Source organism: Phyllobates terribilis, unplaced genomic scaffold (assembly GCF_046119375.1).
Source record: "Phyllobates terribilis strain yellow unplaced genomic scaffold, ASM4611937v1 Scaffold_4__5_contigs__length_816908805, whole genome shotgun sequence".
Classification (NCBI taxonomy): Eukaryota; Metazoa; Chordata; class Amphibia; order Anura; family Dendrobatidae; genus Phyllobates; species Phyllobates terribilis.
Genome location: NW_027362764.1, coordinates 712,735,165 through 712,755,106, shown reverse-complemented (window position 1 = coordinate 712,755,106; position 19,942 = coordinate 712,735,165). Strand labels below are relative to the sequence as shown.

General features: G+C 43.9%; 1 protein-coding gene across 1 annotated transcript in view; it reads left to right on the top strand.

Annotated features, from left to right (window-relative positions):
* The window catches only part of LOC141264712 (neural-cadherin-like), a 158,038-nt gene that overhangs the window by 44,799 nt on the left and 93,297 nt on the right, over nucleotides 1-19,942 (top strand). Inside the window, exons 16-23 of the mRNA XM_073676979.1 lie at nucleotides 2,924-3,067; nucleotides 3,196-3,479; nucleotides 4,066-5,683; nucleotides 6,278-6,368; nucleotides 7,669-7,853; nucleotides 9,356-9,591; nucleotides 9,754-10,031; nucleotides 11,801-12,015. Coding sequence (XP_073533080.1) covers nucleotides 2,924-3,067; nucleotides 3,196-3,479; nucleotides 4,066-5,683; nucleotides 6,278-6,368; nucleotides 7,669-7,853; nucleotides 9,356-9,591; nucleotides 9,754-10,031; nucleotides 11,801-12,015 — 3,051 coding nt within the window. The remainder of the gene's footprint in view (nucleotides 1-2,923; nucleotides 3,068-3,195; nucleotides 3,480-4,065; nucleotides 5,684-6,277; nucleotides 6,369-7,668; nucleotides 7,854-9,355; nucleotides 9,592-9,753; nucleotides 10,032-11,800; nucleotides 12,016-19,942) is intronic.

Genomic DNA, 19,942 nt, shown 5'->3' with positions numbered 1-19,942 from the left:
ATACAAAGGGGTAGTCCTTGTAAGGAAGCGGGTGGCTCCCAGGGTAGGCGGGCAGGTAGTCACGGCAAGTGACGGGGACAGTCTCTGGGTAGAAGGGCAGGAGGTCACGGAAAGAGACGGGGACAGTCTCTGGGTAGAAGGGCAGGAGGTCACGGCAAGTGGCGGGGTCAGTCTCTGGGTAGAAGGGCAGGAGGTCACGGCAAGTGACGGGGACAGTCTCTTGACAGGCGGGTGGTCACGGCAAGTGACGGCTAAGCCTCCAGATAGGCTAGCAGGCGGGTAGCAGGTGGACGCTCCCAGGTGAGCGGGCAAGAGTCTCTGAACAGGCAGGTGGTCACAGCAAGTGATGGCTAAGCCTCCAGGTAGACTAGCAGGCAGGTAGCAGGTGGACGCTCCCAGGTGAGTGGGCAAGAGTCTCTGGACAGGTAGGTGGTCACAGCACGTGACGGCAGAGCCTCCAGGTAGGCTAGCAGGCAGGTAGCAGGCGGACGCTCCCAGGTGAGCGGGTAAGAGTCTCTGGACAGGCAGGTGGTCACAGCACGTGACGGCGGAGCCTCCAGGTAGGCTAGCAGGCAGGTAGCAGGCGGGCGCTCCCAGGTGAGCGGGAAATCAGATCCATAGACAGACTGGCAGGGCTGGTAGGCAGACCGTCGGACCGCAGGAATGCAAGTAGAAAGACAAGTAACAGGCAGGTATCAAGCAGGAATCTGGCAGGTAACTGGCAGGTAACTGGCAGGTAACTGGTAACAGGACCTGAGGGCTGAAGCAGAGTGATAGGCTATGCAACAACATTGCTCGGGCACCTCCATTTTGGAGGAGGTGCCTTATATATGGTGAGGTCCTCCGGCCATTGGCCGGGGACTCCTTAGGACAGCGCGTGCGGCCCCTTCAAGAGAGGGGGAGCGCGCGCGCGCGCCCTAAGCACATTGGCCGGGAAGCAGCTCGCGCTGCCAGCAGAGCGGGAGGAGGACGCCGGGCACGGAGCGGAGACTTGAGGGGAACAGCGTCCCTGCCTACCAGGAGGCAGGGACGCCGACGCTACATATTTGATATGTATATTGGACTATGTGTCATATTCATAGGTTTTTATAGATTGGAAGACACCTAGTCAGTCTTGATTTTTTTCTATTTTTGGACTAAATGAAAAGAGTACAAATGTCAATTGCAAATGCATGTAAATCTGATAGGGATAATGCTAAATGATTAGGATCAGTGTCCGTATAAAGAACAAGTGAGGTACATAGCGGTAAAAGTTTGTATGGGTGTCTTTGGATATAAATGGCAAATTCCTAAAGGTATAATCCAAGAGTAATATAGATATAATACCTGTATATAAAGCAAAGTGTAGTGATCCTGGAGGGTGGATGTGGTCACCAGTCGTGTCCTCTCATCCCGATGCGCGTTTCGCCGCCAGCTTCTTCCGGATGGCCACGGAAGAAGCTGGCGGGGATTGTGTGTGGGCTCATACTGTATATGGGTGGGGCTGCGTGTGGGATCATACTGTATTTAGGAGGACTGTGTGGGCTCATACTCTATATAGAGGGGCTGTATGTGGACTTGTACTGTATAAACTGGGTTGTGTGCAGACTCATACGGTATACAAGCAGGTGTCAGTATACTTAATTCTGCTCAATATTAAGTGATACATTTAATATAAAACAATAATTATTATGTTGATATTAATATTGAGCAGAATTAATTTCAGCCTATTAGTTCGGCCCTCCACAACAGTCATAGTCTCTCATGTGGCCCCTCGGGAAAATTAGTTGCCCACCCCTGGTCTATGGGGTAGTTCACCTGTCCAACTTTTTTCCTCGGACCCAGTGGTCTGCACAAAAACACAGCTATATCCAATTTTGATCCGAGTCTCGGCTCAAACTCTCCAATGTAAGTCTATTGTGAAAAATATCAGAGAGTTCTCGGAGGCTCTTCGTTTTTCACAGACTGATAGGAGAAGGTGAAGAAACTTTCTTTTTTTTTTCCATCTGAGAAACTCTTACCAAACTTTGATGGAACAAATTGACACTGATCAAACTCTTGACAACACTCTGATCAACAGTGCCTTAACTATAAACTTCGGGGCCCGGGGCAAAACTTCATAGTGGGGCCCCTCAACATTTCAATCACTAGAGGTTGTGCGGAACGTGGTAAAGCTGCTACGCATTGTTGTATACAACACACAGGCTTCACCACGTTCCGCATGACCTTTAATAGATTTTGTTGTTTATGATGCAAGTTTTAGAAGTTAAATATTCAGCGAATATGTTTGGAAATTTAATAAGGTGAATAATTCCAAATATTGCACAATTTTCAAATAACTGTATATGTTTATTAAATAGCAGGGCTTCTCACAGTTTGTCACAGAGATATTTGTGTCTGCTGAGACTGTCTCCTCTCAATGATGCTGAGAGTTTGTTACAGTCAGTGTGCACTGTGCCTGCCTTGCCAACTCTCTGTGATCTCCAGACTAACATATTGTTATAAATCTTGTGCTATGAGACTCTCCAGGCCTGTGCAGGTTTCCATTCATTGACAGCTGGCAGAGCTCCTGGAAATTATTGAAATGATAGTCTCTCCTGTCCTCCGGGTGACATTGTCTGACAGGAATATAGGAGCTGGGTATTTTATGAGAAATTAAAGTATTAAAATACAATTTTTTACCATCAGTTTGGGGCCCCTTGGGTGGTTGGGGCCCTGGAGCAGTGCCCCGGCTGCCCTGGTTGTAGTTACGGCCCTGCTGATCAACAACGCTGATGAAACTCGGACCTTTTTTGTGTACGTGAAAAATCAATGGCATCTGAAGGAGCTGTTATAGCAAAATCACAGCCAAAGTTGTCACAAAACAATGAAGAACATTTTATAGATAAAACTGATGTATGTCGCGAAGGGATGAAGCCTAAATGTGAATCTGTCTTCTCCGTAGATACGGCCTATGTGAGAATATTTGTAAGTGATGTCAATGACAATGCTCCAATGTTCCCACAGCAGAGATATGAGACCAGTGTGGAAGAAGATAAGGATGTGGGTTATGTTGTCATGACCATAAGCGCTGTTGATGAAGATAAAGGTAAAATATTTATTATTTAATTTGCCTTTTTTTTTTAAATTTTTGGTATTCTTTAATATTATGAGGAACTTTATTATCTTATGTGGATTGTAAGAAGATCTTTGATTGAAATAGTGTGTTCTATGCAGGTGCCAATGCCAAACTAAGATACCACATCACCATCGGGAATGACAAAGGGATATTCGATGTGGAGCCAGAGATTGGAAAAATATATATAACCCAGAGACTGAACTATGAGCAAGAGGCAACATTTGAGCTTAGACTGGTGGCATCAGATGGAAAGTGGGAGAATCATACCTGTGTGGTTATCAATGTGATCAATCTAAATGATGAGCCGCCTGTCTTTGCACAGAGTGTATATCAGGACAGCATTCTGGAGGAAGTGACGGATCTCCCCGCGTTTGTGCTGCAGGTAAACATAAAGGCCCCGATTCATCATTTGTGTTTTTTTAACTCACTTTTATTTTCTTGTCTTGTTGTATTCGCTGGTATTTATTGCGCCAAATTTATAAAAATTGAACAGTGACGTAAAAAATTGGCTTCTTCCTGTTGCTAGCCTTTTGCGACTTTTTTGAGCAAAAAGTTGCATCTTTTTGAAAATGTTGCCAAAAAATGGGACTTTTGGGTTGACGTACATAAAATCGTTCCGGGGGGATAATGGTGTGGCAGTTGCGCCAAATTTTGTGACTTTTTAAAAAATTGCAAATAAGGAATGAGCTGAAAACATCTGAAACCACTAAATTTCACCCACAAAGCGGAAAACAAAACAAAAACAGGCACGCACATATAAAATAGACATAAAAAAGGTGCAAATAGAATAATGAATTAGGTGCAGACAAAAAAAAGGCACAAAACTAGAGAAAAAACAGGCGCAAAGCCAATGATGAATTTGGGCCAAAGTTCTAGATGTTTAAGGGAGGAGATGGAATCATTGATCTCCTTTACGCTATTGTTTCTGGACAACTGTTCTTGTATAACCTCATTTCAATTTTTTGCAGGTTTCAGCTACGGATCCTGATGAAGAAGCAGATCAAAGTGCTCTCCGATACACTTTACATGGTCAGGGTGCCAACAGTGAATTTGTCATTGACCAACTCAATGGAAAAATCTTTGTGCACAAGACTCTAAACCGAGAGCAACGCTCTACTTGGCATCTCCTTGTTCTTGCCACGGATGAGACTGGTGAAGGACTGACAGGTTTTGCTGATGTGATTATTGATATTAAAGATGTAAATGACAACCCACCAATGTTCCTCTGCATGTATGATGGCTGCTTCATGGGATACATCCCAGAAAACTCACCAGCATATACTACAATTATGGAGGTGACAGCATTAGACTTAGATGATCCAAAGTCTGGAAAGAATGCCATTTTGACCTACAGAATAGTCCAAAATGTTAAGAATGAAATAAATCTTAATTTATTTGCAATTCATCCATCTACTGGCGCCATATATACTGTACTGGGTTCTTTGGACCGTGAGAAGGAGGATAGATACCTTATTGTGGTAGAAGCAAAGGATGGAGGAGGTCTAACCGGAACTGGAACTGCCACCATTCTAGTATCAGATGTGAATGACCATGCACCATTGTTCACACAGAAGCTTTACATGGCCTTGGTTCCTGAAAGCTCTGGTATAAACAGTGAAGTGACTGTTCTACAAGCCTGGGACAATGATGAAGGAGAAAATGCAATGATGGTGTTCAGTATTATTGAAGGAGACGATGACCGTAAATTTTTTATAGAGACCGATAAAATCCATAAACGGGGTATCATTCGTCTTAGGAAGAGAATGGACTATGAAAAACCCCATGAGAGAACCTTTAATCTGACAATAAAAGTAGAGGACATAGACTTCTTTAATGTTGCCTCCTGTATTATTCATGTTGAAGACTCAAATGACCATGCCCCTTTGTTCTACCCACAGTTTTATGACATTGCTCCTTTCCCCGAAGATGTCCCAGTTGGCACAACAGTGGCTCGGATATCAGCCATGGATTTAGATTCAGGATTGAATGGTATGTTTTCTTACCACATTCTGAATTCTTCAGATCCTGGTGGTCAGTTCTCTATTGTTGGTGATGGTTACATTGTGGTCTCCAAACCATTAGACAGGGAAATATCTCCCCATCACCGGCTGGTGGTATTGGCAACCGACATGGGAAAACCAGTGCTTACAGGAAGTTCAACTGTATTCTTAAGCCTTCAAGATCTCAATGACAATGCTCCTGGATTTGAAGCCCAATATAGCCCCATGATTTGGGAAAATACAGAGTATCCACATGTCGTGCAAATAAATAAGACAACAACACTCTTATACGCTACAGACAATGACACAACGGAAAATGGTCCTCCTTTTGCCTTTTATTTATTGACTGAGCCACAAGACACCAATGACTTCAGTCTAAAAGATTTCCACAATGGGAGCGCTATGATTACTGCTCTGCACAGTTTTGACAGAGAATTGCAAAAAGTGTTTTACTTAACTATTTTAATAACTGATAGTGGGAGTCCTCCCATGACTTCAACCAATACATTAACAATCCTAATAGGAGACAGAAATGACCATCCTCATTCTTCTGGAAACATGGATTGCACTGTCTACACGTATAAGGGTAATACAACGTATGACCACCTGTTGAAAGTTCTAGATAGCTAATGTTCAGCTATCTTATTTCAAGAAAATATTTTTTTTTACATTTTTATGCCTTTTTGCTAAATTGATGGAAAAGGAAGTGCAGTAAAATTGGTTGTTGCCTTAGAATTTGCCTATGTCCTATGTCATCTTAGCTAGGTGGGAATGGAGCCTCCACCAATGCTGAATCCATAACTCCGGTAGGCTCATTAGATGGGGCCACATGGACATTCAGCCACCTGTCCCACATGTGGTAGCAAGAGTGTGTGGTGGTCGGGTCTCACACATTTGTTTTGCTCAATGGGCTCCACCTAGTACCTCAATTAATCACTAGTAAAGTAATGTGATAAAACAACAAGTCTACAGATACATTTGCCTATCCTGATTTGTCACTCTTGCAAAGTCCACATGGTCCACCGACTCTGCCCTTAGATTTATTATATATTAGATATATTTCTTGGATAGATATATGTTTAGCCCAGGCATGTTTAATATTACTCATTGATGATTTTCCAACATACGGAGGTTTCAGATTTTATGTCTAGAGTTTATTACATGCTGTCTTTTATAACAGGAATACTCCCAACACTCATCCTTGGAAAAGTTCCAGCACCGGATCTAGATGACTGGGAGCACAAAATGTATTATTTGGAAAGTAAATCAAGGTAAATGCATGGTGCAAAAATATAAATACCCTACCATTTACTGGTACATGTACAAACTCCATAACATGGAGTCTAAATTTATGTTAGAAAAAGATGTGGCACTCAAACCACTCTATATCACATTAGTGCATGGAGAAGAGATTGGGATACATGCCACAGTTCTTCCAGTGTATTTTAACATCTGTGATGTGTGATGCTAGCTTCTCCTGATCACCCACAAACCTCCATATGTCCCTCTTACAATATGACCTCCATATGTCCCTCTTACAATATGACCTCCATATGTCCCTCTTACAATATGACCTCCATATGTGCGCTTACAATATGAACTCCATATGTCCCTCTTACAGTATAACTTCTATATGTCCCTCTGTCAATATCACCTTCATATGTCCCTCTTACAATATGATCTCCATATGTCCCTCTTATAACATCACCTCCACATGTCCCTTTGACAATATAACTTCCACATGTCCCTCTTACAATATGATCTCCATATGTCCCTCTTATAACATCACCTCCACATGTCCCTTTGACAATATAACTTCCACATGTCCCTCTTACAATATGATCTCCATATGTCCCTCTTATAACATCACCTCCACATGTCCCTTTGACAATATAACTTCCACATGTCCCTCTTACAATATCACCTTCATATGTCCCTGTTACAATAGGGACTCAATTTCTCCCTCTTACAATATGACCTCCATGTGTCCCTTTAACTATATGACCTCCATATGTCCCTCTTACAATATTGACTGCATTTGTCCCATTTACGATTAGGACTCCATGTGTCCCTCTAACAATATGAACTCCGTATGTCCCTCTTACAATATGACGTCCATATGTCCCTCTTACAATATGACCTCCATATGTCCCTCTTACAATATCACCTCCATGTGTCTCTCTTACAATATGACATCCATTTGTTCTCCTTACAATATGATCTCCATATAGCCCTCTTAGAATATGACCTCCATATGTCCCTCTTATGATATGACCTCCATTTGTCCTTCTAAAAATATTGACTCCATTTATCCCTTTTATAATATGACCTCCATTTGTCACTCTTACAATATGACCTCCATATGGCACAATCATTTAGATGGCCAGCATGTAATGCTACATTTCCTCTGCATTAGCCTCTACTAGGAAAGTGCCAAAATGGTAAATGACCAGCCACAGCTTCCCTAGGCGATATCTGCTATTTGCCAAGGACTCTGATACCAAACCCTCACCCACACATTACCAGTCTTGGCATTTAGACTTTTTCTCATATTTTCTGTTAACGTGACAGGATCTTTTCAGTCCATGATGCATCTGGTTTGCTGAGCATACGAGAAGGGGCCATACCTGGTGTTTATAAGGTCAGGGTGAGAGTGACGGATGGAGTGTGGCCGGACGTGGTCTCCATCATTAAGGTTGTACTGATTGCCATAACCGAAGAAGATACCAACAGTGCTATTGGCATAAGATTAAGAGGTAAGTCCATCTGTAGTCCTACAAGACAAACAATAAGTAAAGGCTGGGGGCAGAAATTATCACTATAGGGGTCATTGCCAGCAAGTTTGTTCTCCTCTGTTAAATATCTACAGGGGCACTACAGTTGCAGTTGTGACCAGGACACATAGCCCAGGCTGATGTTTTCTGTGGCAGTGCATCCAATGTCTTGACTCTAAAGGCTCCCATACACATTAGACTAAAGTCAACCGAATTTGGTGATATCGGCAGGATTGGCTGACTTTCTAATGTGAATGAGGGCCTCCCAACTTTCCATCAACTGATGATGCCGGTGGAGAGAAGGATCTGGCATAAGGAATTTCCAATGGCGGAGTCTGGCAGCGGCTCTCTCAAAGAGACCACAGGAGCATTGTATAGCATTAGTTCTCCGATCGATCTTATGACTTAAATCCATACAGCCCCCCAGCTCCATAGTCAGCTCTGCAGCACAGTACAGGCCAGGAGGCCTCTCTAGTACCTTCTATCACCCACTGGCACAGACCACCTGCTGACCCTACCAAGCTGGACAGGTATCCTCCCTACAATTCCTACCCCACACCCTGTCAGGGAAGAGGCTCTGCAGCATCCTTCCTTCATCCCTGTTGTGGATAACTTGAGATGCATTCAGAGCTTGTTGTGATGCTCTGGAGAGGATGTGGGATGATGTATCCTTCTCACACTGTTAATTTAGGGGATTGGAATCTGTATTCATTTTATGATCTGGTCAGTTGCCTAAATTGAATGGGTTGTCCCGGGAAGATAAGCTATCACCCACGCTCTGAGGGTCCGGCTACTGGGAGCTGCACCGATCAGCAGAACAGAGCACTTTATTCCCTTTAGAATGGAGTGACAGTACTCATGCTGGACCGCCGCTCTTTTCATTCAATTTTGGGGCTACAGGAAAAATAAGAACACAACCATAGGGAATGAATGGAGTGGTGGTCGAACACGTACACTTGCTGCTCCATTCCAACAGGGATAAAAGTGCACCATTTTGCGGATCGCTGCAGGTCCCAGCAATTGGACCCCCACTGCTCTATAAGTTACTACCTATCCCGTGGCTAGATATTAATTTATCTTCAATGGACAGCCCTTTTAAGCAGTTTTACATAATGTCTGGTAAAGCTCTGCTCCCCACTCAACAGTATGGTAGTGGCGTCCAGCACTTCCTACTTATGACCCTAAGATAAAGGCATATTTCATACCAATACCTATCACCAGTAGATGCTGGTCTAAAGGACATTGTACACAATAGACTAGAGTGCACCGAACAGGCCAATTTCACTGGCACCATTTGATGTGTATGGGAGCCGATCCATTCTCTACTGCCATCATTTGGAGAAGTTTGAACTCAAACATATATCTATCTTAGATCTGTAGATTAACACTGGAGATGACAAATTAAAAAAATGGAAAATCTATTTAATTTTATTCCATTAATTTGAATGGAGGATCTGTTACTAATTTTTCCTGTTGATCCCCAGGTATCAGCGCAGAACAGTTTATAGCCCAGACACAAGGGATGACGATCAGTAAATACGAGCAGATGAAGACGCTCCTAACAGAAATCCTGTCCTGTGCAGAAGATGATGTCCAGCTCTTCAGTGTACTGAATGTTCCTGGTCTGTCCAACTCTACAGACGTTTGGATTTCAATTTCCAGACCCCCCTATCACCACCCTGGAAAGTTGAATGGCATTGTTGCTCTGCATCGGGACAAGGTCTTGTATAAATTTTGTATCTAAGTCCATGACTCTCTGTTTTTGGTATTTTGTCATATTGGTTAAAAACTGCTCATTTCTTCATTCCATAAGTAAGGGTATATTTCATGTGTATAGATTGGTGTAATGGCTATACTAACGGAGAATCTATATTCTCCACAGTTAGAATCAGCATTGGGCATCCAGGTGACTCAGATTGGAGAAGAAGAGTGCAGGAACGCACAGTGTAGCCACAAGGCGGGATGTGTCATCAGAAACCTATATAAGCATGTCCCAACGATGGTCAGAACTGACTACGTCTCCTTGGGATCAGTGACTGTTGCAACCTATTTCCACTGTTCCTGTGCTTCTCGGGAGAATGAGCACCTTTCCTGCTCCTCATATCTCACCAATCCTTGTCTGAATGGGGGTACCTGTGTGGACACAGAGCTCGGATATAGGTAATGTATGGAAATCTGGAAAACTGACAGTTTTTTGGATTATATGATTGCTAAACATTAATATGGGTGCTGCATCCAATGAGGTTCACACAAAAGAGACAGTTGTGATGGCCATGAGCCCTGTGGAGCGGGAGAACTTATCTGAGGTATTTCCATTGACATTGTGAACAGGTGCAGTACTCCGTAGACACTACCATACATTTTTTGTATAAAACCTCCAGTGAGAGGCCTCTCATACAGCCAAATCAGATTTCATGTTTTGCCCTGAGGAGTGGCAGCACAACAAAACACGTGTCTGCAAATTGAGATTCTGATTTGGCTTTTATCCTAACTCATGTGACAAGGCTCATTAAAGAGCCGATACTGAATTTTAGAATTGCTACTTCTAATAGATGGCACTAAAGTTCAAGTCCTCTTCCTCTCTGAAGAGGCAATTTGCATATAAAATTTTCCAGAGGAGCATTGCATAGCCTATACCTGGCATATCAGGTATGTCACTCTCCACAAGGAGAGATGTTACCCCTTTAACACCTGTCAGAGGCCTCTCGTACAGTCAAATCAGATCTCATGCTTTGCACTGAGGAGGAGGAACACTTCAAAACACGTGACTGCAAATTGAGATTATGGTTTGGCTTTGATCCTAAGTAATTTGGCAAGGCTCATTAAGGGGCCGATATTGACTTTTAGGATTGATACCTCTAATAGGCAGCACTAGAGTTCAACACCTCTTCCTCTCTGAAAAGGCAATTTGCATATTAAATTTTCCAGAGAAGCATTGCATAGTCTATAAGTTTCCTTACACTAGCATGTCAGGTATGTCACTGTCCACAAGGAGAGACGTTACCCTTTAGACCGAAGTCTGTGGCCTCTCATACAGCCAAATCAGATTGCATACTTTGCACTAAGGAGGGGAATCACCCTGAAATCATGTCTGCAAATTGAGATTCTGGATGGCTGTTATTGTAAGTCATATGGCAAAGTTTGTTAAAGGGTGGATATTGAGTTTTATGATCGGTACTTCCAATAGGTGGCACTAGAGTTCATGCCCTCTTCCTCCCTGAAGAGGCAAATTGTATAAAATTGAAAGAAGAATTGACCATATGATTATACCATCCTCCTTTTGCCTTAATTCATGTGAACGGCACAAGGCACTATCTGGCATGGTAAAGTATAGCAGTCTTGGCATGGTTATGGTGTAACCAGTAAGACTTGTCAAATCCCCCCCATTACTTTTTTAATGCCCTTGAGCACAAACAAGAGCATGTCTAATGGTTGACTCACTGGTGAAAGGCTCCAACCAGCTTAAATAGGAATTCCAGATACAAGAATTTATCACCTATTCAATTTGCTGACATTTCCTCTAATCAATGAGATAACATTGCTGGAGAAAGCCAAGTTCTGCGCTCTCTTACCTCCAGTAGTCCTATAGAGAGTGAATGGGCATGGGTGAAGATGCGCACTGCCATGCACAAAAGTGCACCATCCTGGCAATAAGTTAGGGTCTCAGTGGTTGGAGACCTAGAGGACTAGAAGTTATCACCTATCCTAAGGGTAACCAGAAAACCTCGTTAAGAAAATTCACATGAATATTTACAAAAGTATAAACACTGTTCACTTCTGATTTTGGCTGCAGAAGTGAATGAAAAACTGTATAGTGGCAATAATGCTGACATTGCTGGGAAAAGCCTTTTGTACCATCGCTCATGACATTAATGTTTTTTAATATTGCCAACAGGCCAGTGGTAAAGATGGTCTCATTTGTTTGTCAGGTGTGAATGTTTCCCTGCTTTCCATGGACCCGAATGTCAGCAAACAAAACGATCATTTTCTGGGCAAGGCTTTGCCTGGTTCCTTCCAATGTTCCTCTGCTTTGAGAGTCAGATCTCCCTGGATTTCATCAGTGAAGAAGTCGATGGTCTTCTGCTATATAATGGTCCTATGGCTTCCAAAAACCATGGGGAGTCAGAAGATTTCATTGCTGTAGGTGAGACTGTTGTACATGATCGTCAGTTTTGATTATGAGATATCTGTAGCCTTGTTCTTCTCATCCCATTAAATGGATGCTCAAGAAGCCTAAGATTTAAGACAACCCCTTATTAACGCGCCCAGGGATGTGACAAAAATTATATAATCGCCTCCCGGACAGCTGTCTTCCTCTGGAGTCAGCAATGCGTCCCTCGCTGGTCTGCTGAGATCAACATCTAGCTTAAAAAGGAGTGTCGTAAACACTGCAGCCAATTAGCGGTCGCTGGTCGGCTTTAGAATTCATACTTTACCCATTAATAAAAGGCTGGACAACCCCTTTAATCACCCTGCTGCCTCAGGAGATCCATAAACAGGTTAAAACAACCATATAACCTAAATCTAGATTTTGACTATATTTGTCAAATGTAGAGTCAACAAACTTTCCTCATTCCAAGAGCCTTGTTTCCACCTCACCAAAAGTCTGTGACTTACCTTATTCTTAGAAGTCACAGACAAGGCCTCCTTCCCCGCCACTTCCCTCTTATAGGATCAATGCCAATGACGGGGCTGTCTGTGACTTCTAAGAATACTCTGCACAGAGAAGTCACAGACAGTGTCGGCCATTATGGAGTGGGAGCATGCAAATGGTTGCTGCCATAGGGAGAATAGAATGAGATGGACTGGACTTAAATCTATTTCTTCTGCCAGTTCTGTTGCCCTATGTCTGTAGGCACCTTATATCTACCATGCATACACTAAATTACAGTGAACTGTGTGTTTAAAAGTTTTGCAACTTCTCCAAAATAAAAACAATTTCAACAGGGGCATACACTGAACTGATGAATCATTGAATCCCATATGTTACACGCACGCCGCCTAAGTTCAGATATGGGCGAGACCGGTTACATGAATTCGTTGGAATCCTGGGGTAACCGTTACTGCGGGCGACCATAGGCTGCAACTTCTCTCAGGCACACAATAGATTCAGTTCCTGACCAGACACATCTGACAAGAGTCTTCATAAACGGTAGAACAGTAACATTTAATGAGGCACGGGCAGTGCAATGCAAATGTTTCTTTGAGCAACAGGCTCCAGTAATAACAGTACAGTCTCCTTTGCAGTACACAGTCTATTATCCGGTAGCACAGTACAGCACAGTATTGATGCATACACAACCACAGGCTTTTCCTTCACAAGGACTCAATAGTACACAGCATTCTTTATCCTGCATGGGGATGGATGAGGGGGAAGGGTGTGATGAGGGAGATGATCTCTATGACAGGCTTCCTTCCAGTCCTTATCTTTCAGGCTGATAATACTCCACACTGTTAACTCAGGGAGTCTAACTGACCTTTGTTTAGCTTCCCTCCTGACCTGAATTCTGTTTCCTTGCCTTCTGTGAGATACAGATCATAAGCCACCTTTCTCTTCGGCTCCGGCCAGACAGTAAACGACTTCCCCACAATCCCCCTGGGGCTCTGCTAAAACACCCCCTTCTCCTGTGACTGTGTTAACCCCTCTAGTTGCTGGATGCGTCTGGAGCACAACACTTCCTGTCTCATGTACTTGTGTTACTTCTAAAAGTTGCTGAATGCTTTTAAAGCAACAGCACTACTTCTGCATGTCACACTCTGCAACAGCACTACTTCTGCATGTCACACTCTTCCCTCCTTTTTGAATGTCGTCCTCGACATTCATCTTAATTGGTCAATCTGACCAATTCTGAGACAGTGGTGAAAGTTGGATAACTTTATATACAAATTGGCATTGTGAAATTGGTATAACATTCATAAACATTGATAACAACCTAATCTTACAACCTTATTCTTGTAGGATGCCTGTAGGAAATAAACAATTAACACAATTAAAACAATCAGTATCTCTTCAGCTGGAGCTTTTCATACCTCTTCAACCAGATCTCTCTCTATGCTTTAACAGTTCTTTGTTTCTACAAAGTCTTTTAAGGAAAATCAAAGCATGAAAACAAGTCTTTCCACCAGGCAACATCTTCCATACTGCCTCTTGGTGGTGAATACCACTCAAGTTGGCTTATCTGGTCCGCAGGCAGAGATACCTGTTTTCAGTCGACAGTCCTTGACACTTGACTCGGTATTACCAAGTGTCTCATACATCAGCATCACGGGCCTCTTCACTTCTCGAGTCGACATCCTCCTGGTGGGTTGTTCCTCATAGACCACGGGTTCTTCGGTCACAGAAGTTTCTTCCGCCGCACTCATTTCCCGTGCTTCCTTAGATGCTTTTGGAGCTGCCTCTGTAAGTTCCTGTACTTCTCCTGAGTCACTTGTTTCCGCACGGTCTGGTAATTCCGCTCCTCCTGAGTGTTGATTGGTCTCTTCAGGGGCCGATGTTTGATCATCAGATCTGAATTGGACTTCATCTGTACTCCTTGGTATGAACTCTGAAGCCTCAGGACTTGGTTCACTCTCCTGAGGATGGTACATCCCTCTCCTTGCCGATCTGAGAAATACAAGGGTGTGTTCTTCAAGGTTACTATCCACCTCCGGAGCTTCAGTCTGTGGTAGTCCTTTAGTCGATCTCGGACGATGTCTGTCTACTTCTGTGAAGTCTTGTTGTGGTGGGAGATAATCACAGAGTAGTAGTAAATTCCAATGGACTATTCTGTTTTTTTTGTCTCCCATTTCCAATCGGATTTCATACACTGGGCTGTCATCAGCTTTCCTCCTTACAACCACATACACCTTGTCTTCCCAGTACGAACAAAGTTTTCGTGGACTGCCTTTCTCACGTATGTTCTTGACTAGCACCCGGCTTTCCGGTGCCAATTCTGCTCCATAACATTTTCGATCATAGTACTCCTTACTCTTTCTCTGTCCTTGCGTAACCACTTTGGACGCTATGTTGTATGCCTCTGCCATCCGTTCCTTCCATTTCCGAACGTACTCCGGATACGTTTTGTAAGTCTCTGACACCGGAGTATCGAACATGATGTCGATTGGCAGTCTTGGCAATCGTCCATACAATAGGAAAAAGGGTGAGTAACCCGTTGCATCACTCTTTGTACAGTTATAGGCATGTACCACTTTTGACAGAGAACTCTTCCAGTCTTTATTCTCGTCAGCTGTTAAAGTGCACAACATCAACAATAATGTCTGGTTAAAATGTTCCTCTTGTCCATTACCCTCTGGGTGATAGGGCGTTGTGTGGGATCTCTGAATTCTACAGTACTTTCCTAGCTTGGCAAAGAGCTGGTTCTCAAATTCTCTTCCTTGGTCATGGTGTAACCTCGTAGGAAACCCAAACCTCAAAGCAAAATCATTGAAGATCTTTTCTGCCACCGTTCGACCCAATTTATTGGTGGTGGCATATGCTTGAGCAAATAGAGTGAAATGGTTTATCACCACCAAGATGTATTCATAACCACCCTTGCACGTCTCGAGATGTAGAAAGTCTATTGAGACCATCTCAAATGGATACGTAGTTTGGATGTTGCCCATAGGTGCCCGGGTTGATGTGTTGGGACGTTTATCTTTATAGACACCCACACTCCCTGTTGACGTACCTCTCAATATCTCTCTGCATGTACGGCCAGAAGAAACGTTCACGGATCAAATTTGTTGTCCTTTCCACTCCCAGGTGTGCCATGTTTTCATGGAGTTCTTTGAAGGCCAACCTACGGAACACTCAAGGTAGTACCAACTGCCGGTTTTGTCCTCCTTTACTATACAGGATACCGTCTTCACTGAGGTAGAGCTTTGTCCATTCTTTAATTAAAACAGATACTGCTGGTGACTCATTGTCTCTCTCCCGTTTACTTGGAAATAGATTTCTCCCGTTTACTTGGAAATCGATTTTGGTCCACATAAAGTAGCATTCTACCAATTATCTGATCTTCCCGTTGTGCTCTACGGATTTTCCCTTTTGGTAGTTGTTGAATAGACTGGGGGTGATCTTGTTCTCTCGCTTTTATGGTGGTTTCCACCGTCAACGGACACCACAATGGTGTGTCTTCCTCCTGATAAGCTTGTACTGCTTGGGTAGTGTTGTCAATTGCTTCCAGACTGACTTCCCCCGAGCGTTCTTGCATGAACTCCTCAGGCTCTAGTGGCATTCTTGACAATCTGTCAGCATCCGCATTGCATTTTCCTGGCCTGTACTTGATGCTGAAATTGAAGTCAGCTAGTTCAGCGACCCATCTCGGAACCCATCTTGGATCTTTGGTATCGGGTGTCGATCAGGTACTGACTTTCGGTTTAGTTCCCGGTAATCACAACAGAGTCTTAACATACCGTCCTTCTTCCTAACACAGACAACAGGAGAGGAATAAGACGACTTTGACTTTTGGATCCAACCTCTATTGATGAGATCTTGTAAATATTCTTTCACTTCACGATGTAATCATTTTGGCACAGATTATGTAACTTCTGGTTACTGGGGTCATGTCTTTCAATTTGATTTTCAAATGCAACGATGGGATACAGCCTATATCAGAGTCATCTTTGGAGAACGCATGACACTCTTCTCTCAGCATCTGTTTTGCTACCGCTAGATCTTCAGCACACAGGTGTTCCAGGAGTACTGGGGGATCCCACGACCCCGAGGTGGGTTGCGCAATTTCCTCCCCTGGGCAACTCCTGTTTCTTGGTGGGGAGACTGAATTCACTGTAGACCCCTGGGCTGGTCTCACACTGGCTGGATATACCGTTTTAATGGTTTCGATGTGACCTAACACAGTCTTTGGATCCAGTCTAATTTCGTGTTCCATAATTTTCATCACCGGTACTGTCACTCAAGCAAACCCACCAGTAGGAATCGTAAGCACAGCCTCACCTTGAACTAGGCCTTCCAGAAGTTCTGAGGAGTCTTTTGGCACGAACAGTCTTTTCTGGACTTTTCTTCCCAGTTCTACCTGGACTCCACATCTCACCCCCACCATTTGGTTTGCAGGTATGATGGTTGGGCGCCAGCCTACCTTGACTTCTTTTAGGTCCATTGTACTTTGTGCGTTCTTTACTCTATGAATCACATTTTCCGCCACGCGTAGGGTATGGCAAGCAATGTGGCGATTGCATCCACCACCAACGCCCCTGCCTTGTGTTTCGTGATGACCTCACTGATTACATTATAACCCAGGATAGAATCCTCTGCCACGTTCTGATCACTGGTCACGAGAAAAGGTACCATCAGCTCCATGGTGTTGTTGTTCTTCATAGCCCGGAGTTAGAAAGTCACTTCCACCCAGCCTATAAAAGGGATTTCGGTCTGGTTGACTTCCACTGGTCCCAAGAGTTCTTTTAGTGGCCGAAGGCAAGTGTGTGGCAGGTAGCACCTTCTTCATTCTTCATTTAAAAGGCTCGCTTGGGCTCCTGTGTCCCACAGTGCTTTAACTTGGAGTCCACCTAGTTGGCGCTGTATAAAGCACCTTTCACCGATTATGCCGATGAGGCTATCTTTACTGACTGAGGAATCCTCCTCCCAGGAGTAGATCGTTTGACCTTCACACTGGCCATTAAGTAACTGATGCCCCTGTCTCCCTTGCAGCTGTTGTAGACGGGAACACACTTGGGGATAGTACTGACGCAGCCGTTTACCTCATGCGCCGTTCTGGGGTTTGGTGAGATTTGGATTTGCTTCTGGGGCCTCCTCCGTGTTGCGGTTACCAGGCTCCCCGCACTGGTAACCTCCTGTTTTTTAACCCAAACGACCGTGACCATTGGCATTCCTTGACATAATGTCCTTCCTCACCACATCTTAGACAGTGGACACATACTGTACTCTGATTTGATGAACGGCACGCTTCACAAGCCGGGTATCTTCTGTTTTGGAACCAACTCCTGGGTCTGAGGGATCCCGGTTTTGGCCTGGAACGAATCAACTTTTTCACCTCAATCAACTTGGCTCGCAGTTCTCCTATTACTTCCTCCAAGTCAGCGCTGTCAGGCATCTCTTTTGTTGGTGATTTAAGGTTCCCTCTCAGAAGTGGCCCTGGAGGGTCTCTATGATGATCTTCGGACTGGCCACTGGGGGTCTCCAACTTCAGCTGACTCATTTTGGTGATTTTAGGAGCAGAGTCTTTCTTTAACTTCTGTTCGCTCTCTGACTCCAAACTTGCGGCCTCATTCATTTTTTCAATTAGGACTTCGTCCAAAATGCCAGGATCTTCTAGGTACTGTTTCAGTTGCAACTTGATATCTTTGCTGATTAACCCCGTTCCCAATGATCTCAAGAACTTCTTCTAGACTAGTCCAGCATCAAACTTCTCTTCCGCTTTTACATCTCTGGATGCAAACAACAGTCTATCCTTCAGTTCAATTGCTCTGAACAAGAAACTTTGGGGTGATTTTTCTGTGAGAGGTTAATGAGTCGGTGGAACAATTCTGAAGTACTATCTTCCTTATAGTGTCCTTTTAAAATAATCTTCAGCTGTTGCAAGGTCAATTGACTTTTCATTTCTAACATACTATGGAGGTTCAGTCCTGGGCTGATCGCTTTCACCACCCCCTCAATGATCTCATCTGGCTGGTAGCCTTTCTGTAAGCCTGCATCGATCTGGTGCAACAAGTTCCTATAAGACAGTCTCTCTTTTTGTTCACACTCTCCAATCTGTCCCAGGTTCTTGAATTCTTTCCTTATGGTGATTTGTGGTGTTAGAGAGGACGGTCTTCCTGATTTATCTAACCTGAGCAGGTTAAAGGTCCTGTCTGAGTCTATCACCCGTTCAGAGGGTTTTGGTTGATTCCTGCAGGGCTGTTGTTAGGGCTTTGAATTGTTCTTTCAATTCCTGTAGTTCAGTCTGTGGACAGATATTCCCGCTTTTGGTTATTGGTGCCGCCCCTAAATCCTCTAACTTCAATCTGGTTAGAAACTGTGTTAGTTCCTGGAGGAATGTCCCCATGACGTCTACAGCTTTTCTCCCCCAGTTCATCCATTTTTGCATTAATGGCCTCTAACAGTTGCCTGCGGTTGTGTGCTTTGGAAATCTGTTCTACTGACATCTTTATATGTTCTGCTACTGTTCTCAATTCTTCACAGGTTAACTGAAGAAGCAGCTCACTAATTCTGTCCATTTGTATTTCCACATCCATTGCTGCTAATGAGTTTTTCTTTAGGGCTGGTCCCCTTTAACTGGTGTAGCAGAGTTGAGTTGAGGTGCTATGCTGCTGTGTTTTTCTAGACACTTTTCCTCTTCTCCCTCTACACGCTAATTCCCGCTCAGAATTCCCCATATGGGCCACCAATGTTACCTGCATGCTGCCTAAGTTCAGATAGGGGCGAGACCGGTTACATGAATTCGTTGGAATCCTGGGGGAACCGTTACTCCGGGTGACCATAGGCTGCAGCTTCACTCAGGCACACAATAGATTCAGTTGCTGGCCAGACACATCTGACAAGAGTCTTCATAAACAGTAGAACAGTAACACTTAATGAGGCACGACCAGTGCAATGCAAATGTCTCTTTGAGCAACAGGCTCTAGTAATAACAGTACAGTCTCCTTTGCAGCACAGCAGTACACAGTCTATTATCCGGTAGCACAATACAACACAGTTTTGATGCATACACAACCACATGCTTTTCCTTCACAAGGACTCAATAGTACACAGCATTCTTTATCCTGCATGGGGATGGAGGGGGGAAGATGATCTCTATGACAGGCTTCCTTCCAGTCCTTATCTTCCTGGCCAATAATACTCCACACTGTTAGCTCAGGGAGTCAAACTGACCTTTGCTTAGCTTCCCTCCTGACCTGAATTCTGTTCCCATGCCTTCTGTGAGATACAGATCATAAGCCACCTTTCTCTTTGGCTCCGGCCAGACAGTAAACAACTTCCCTGCAATCTCCCTGGGACTCTGCTAAAACACTCCCCTTCTCCTGTGACTGTGTTAACCCCTCTAGTTGCTGGATGCTTCTGGAGCACAACACTTCTTGTCTCATGTGCTTGTGTTACTTCTAAAAGTTGCTGAATG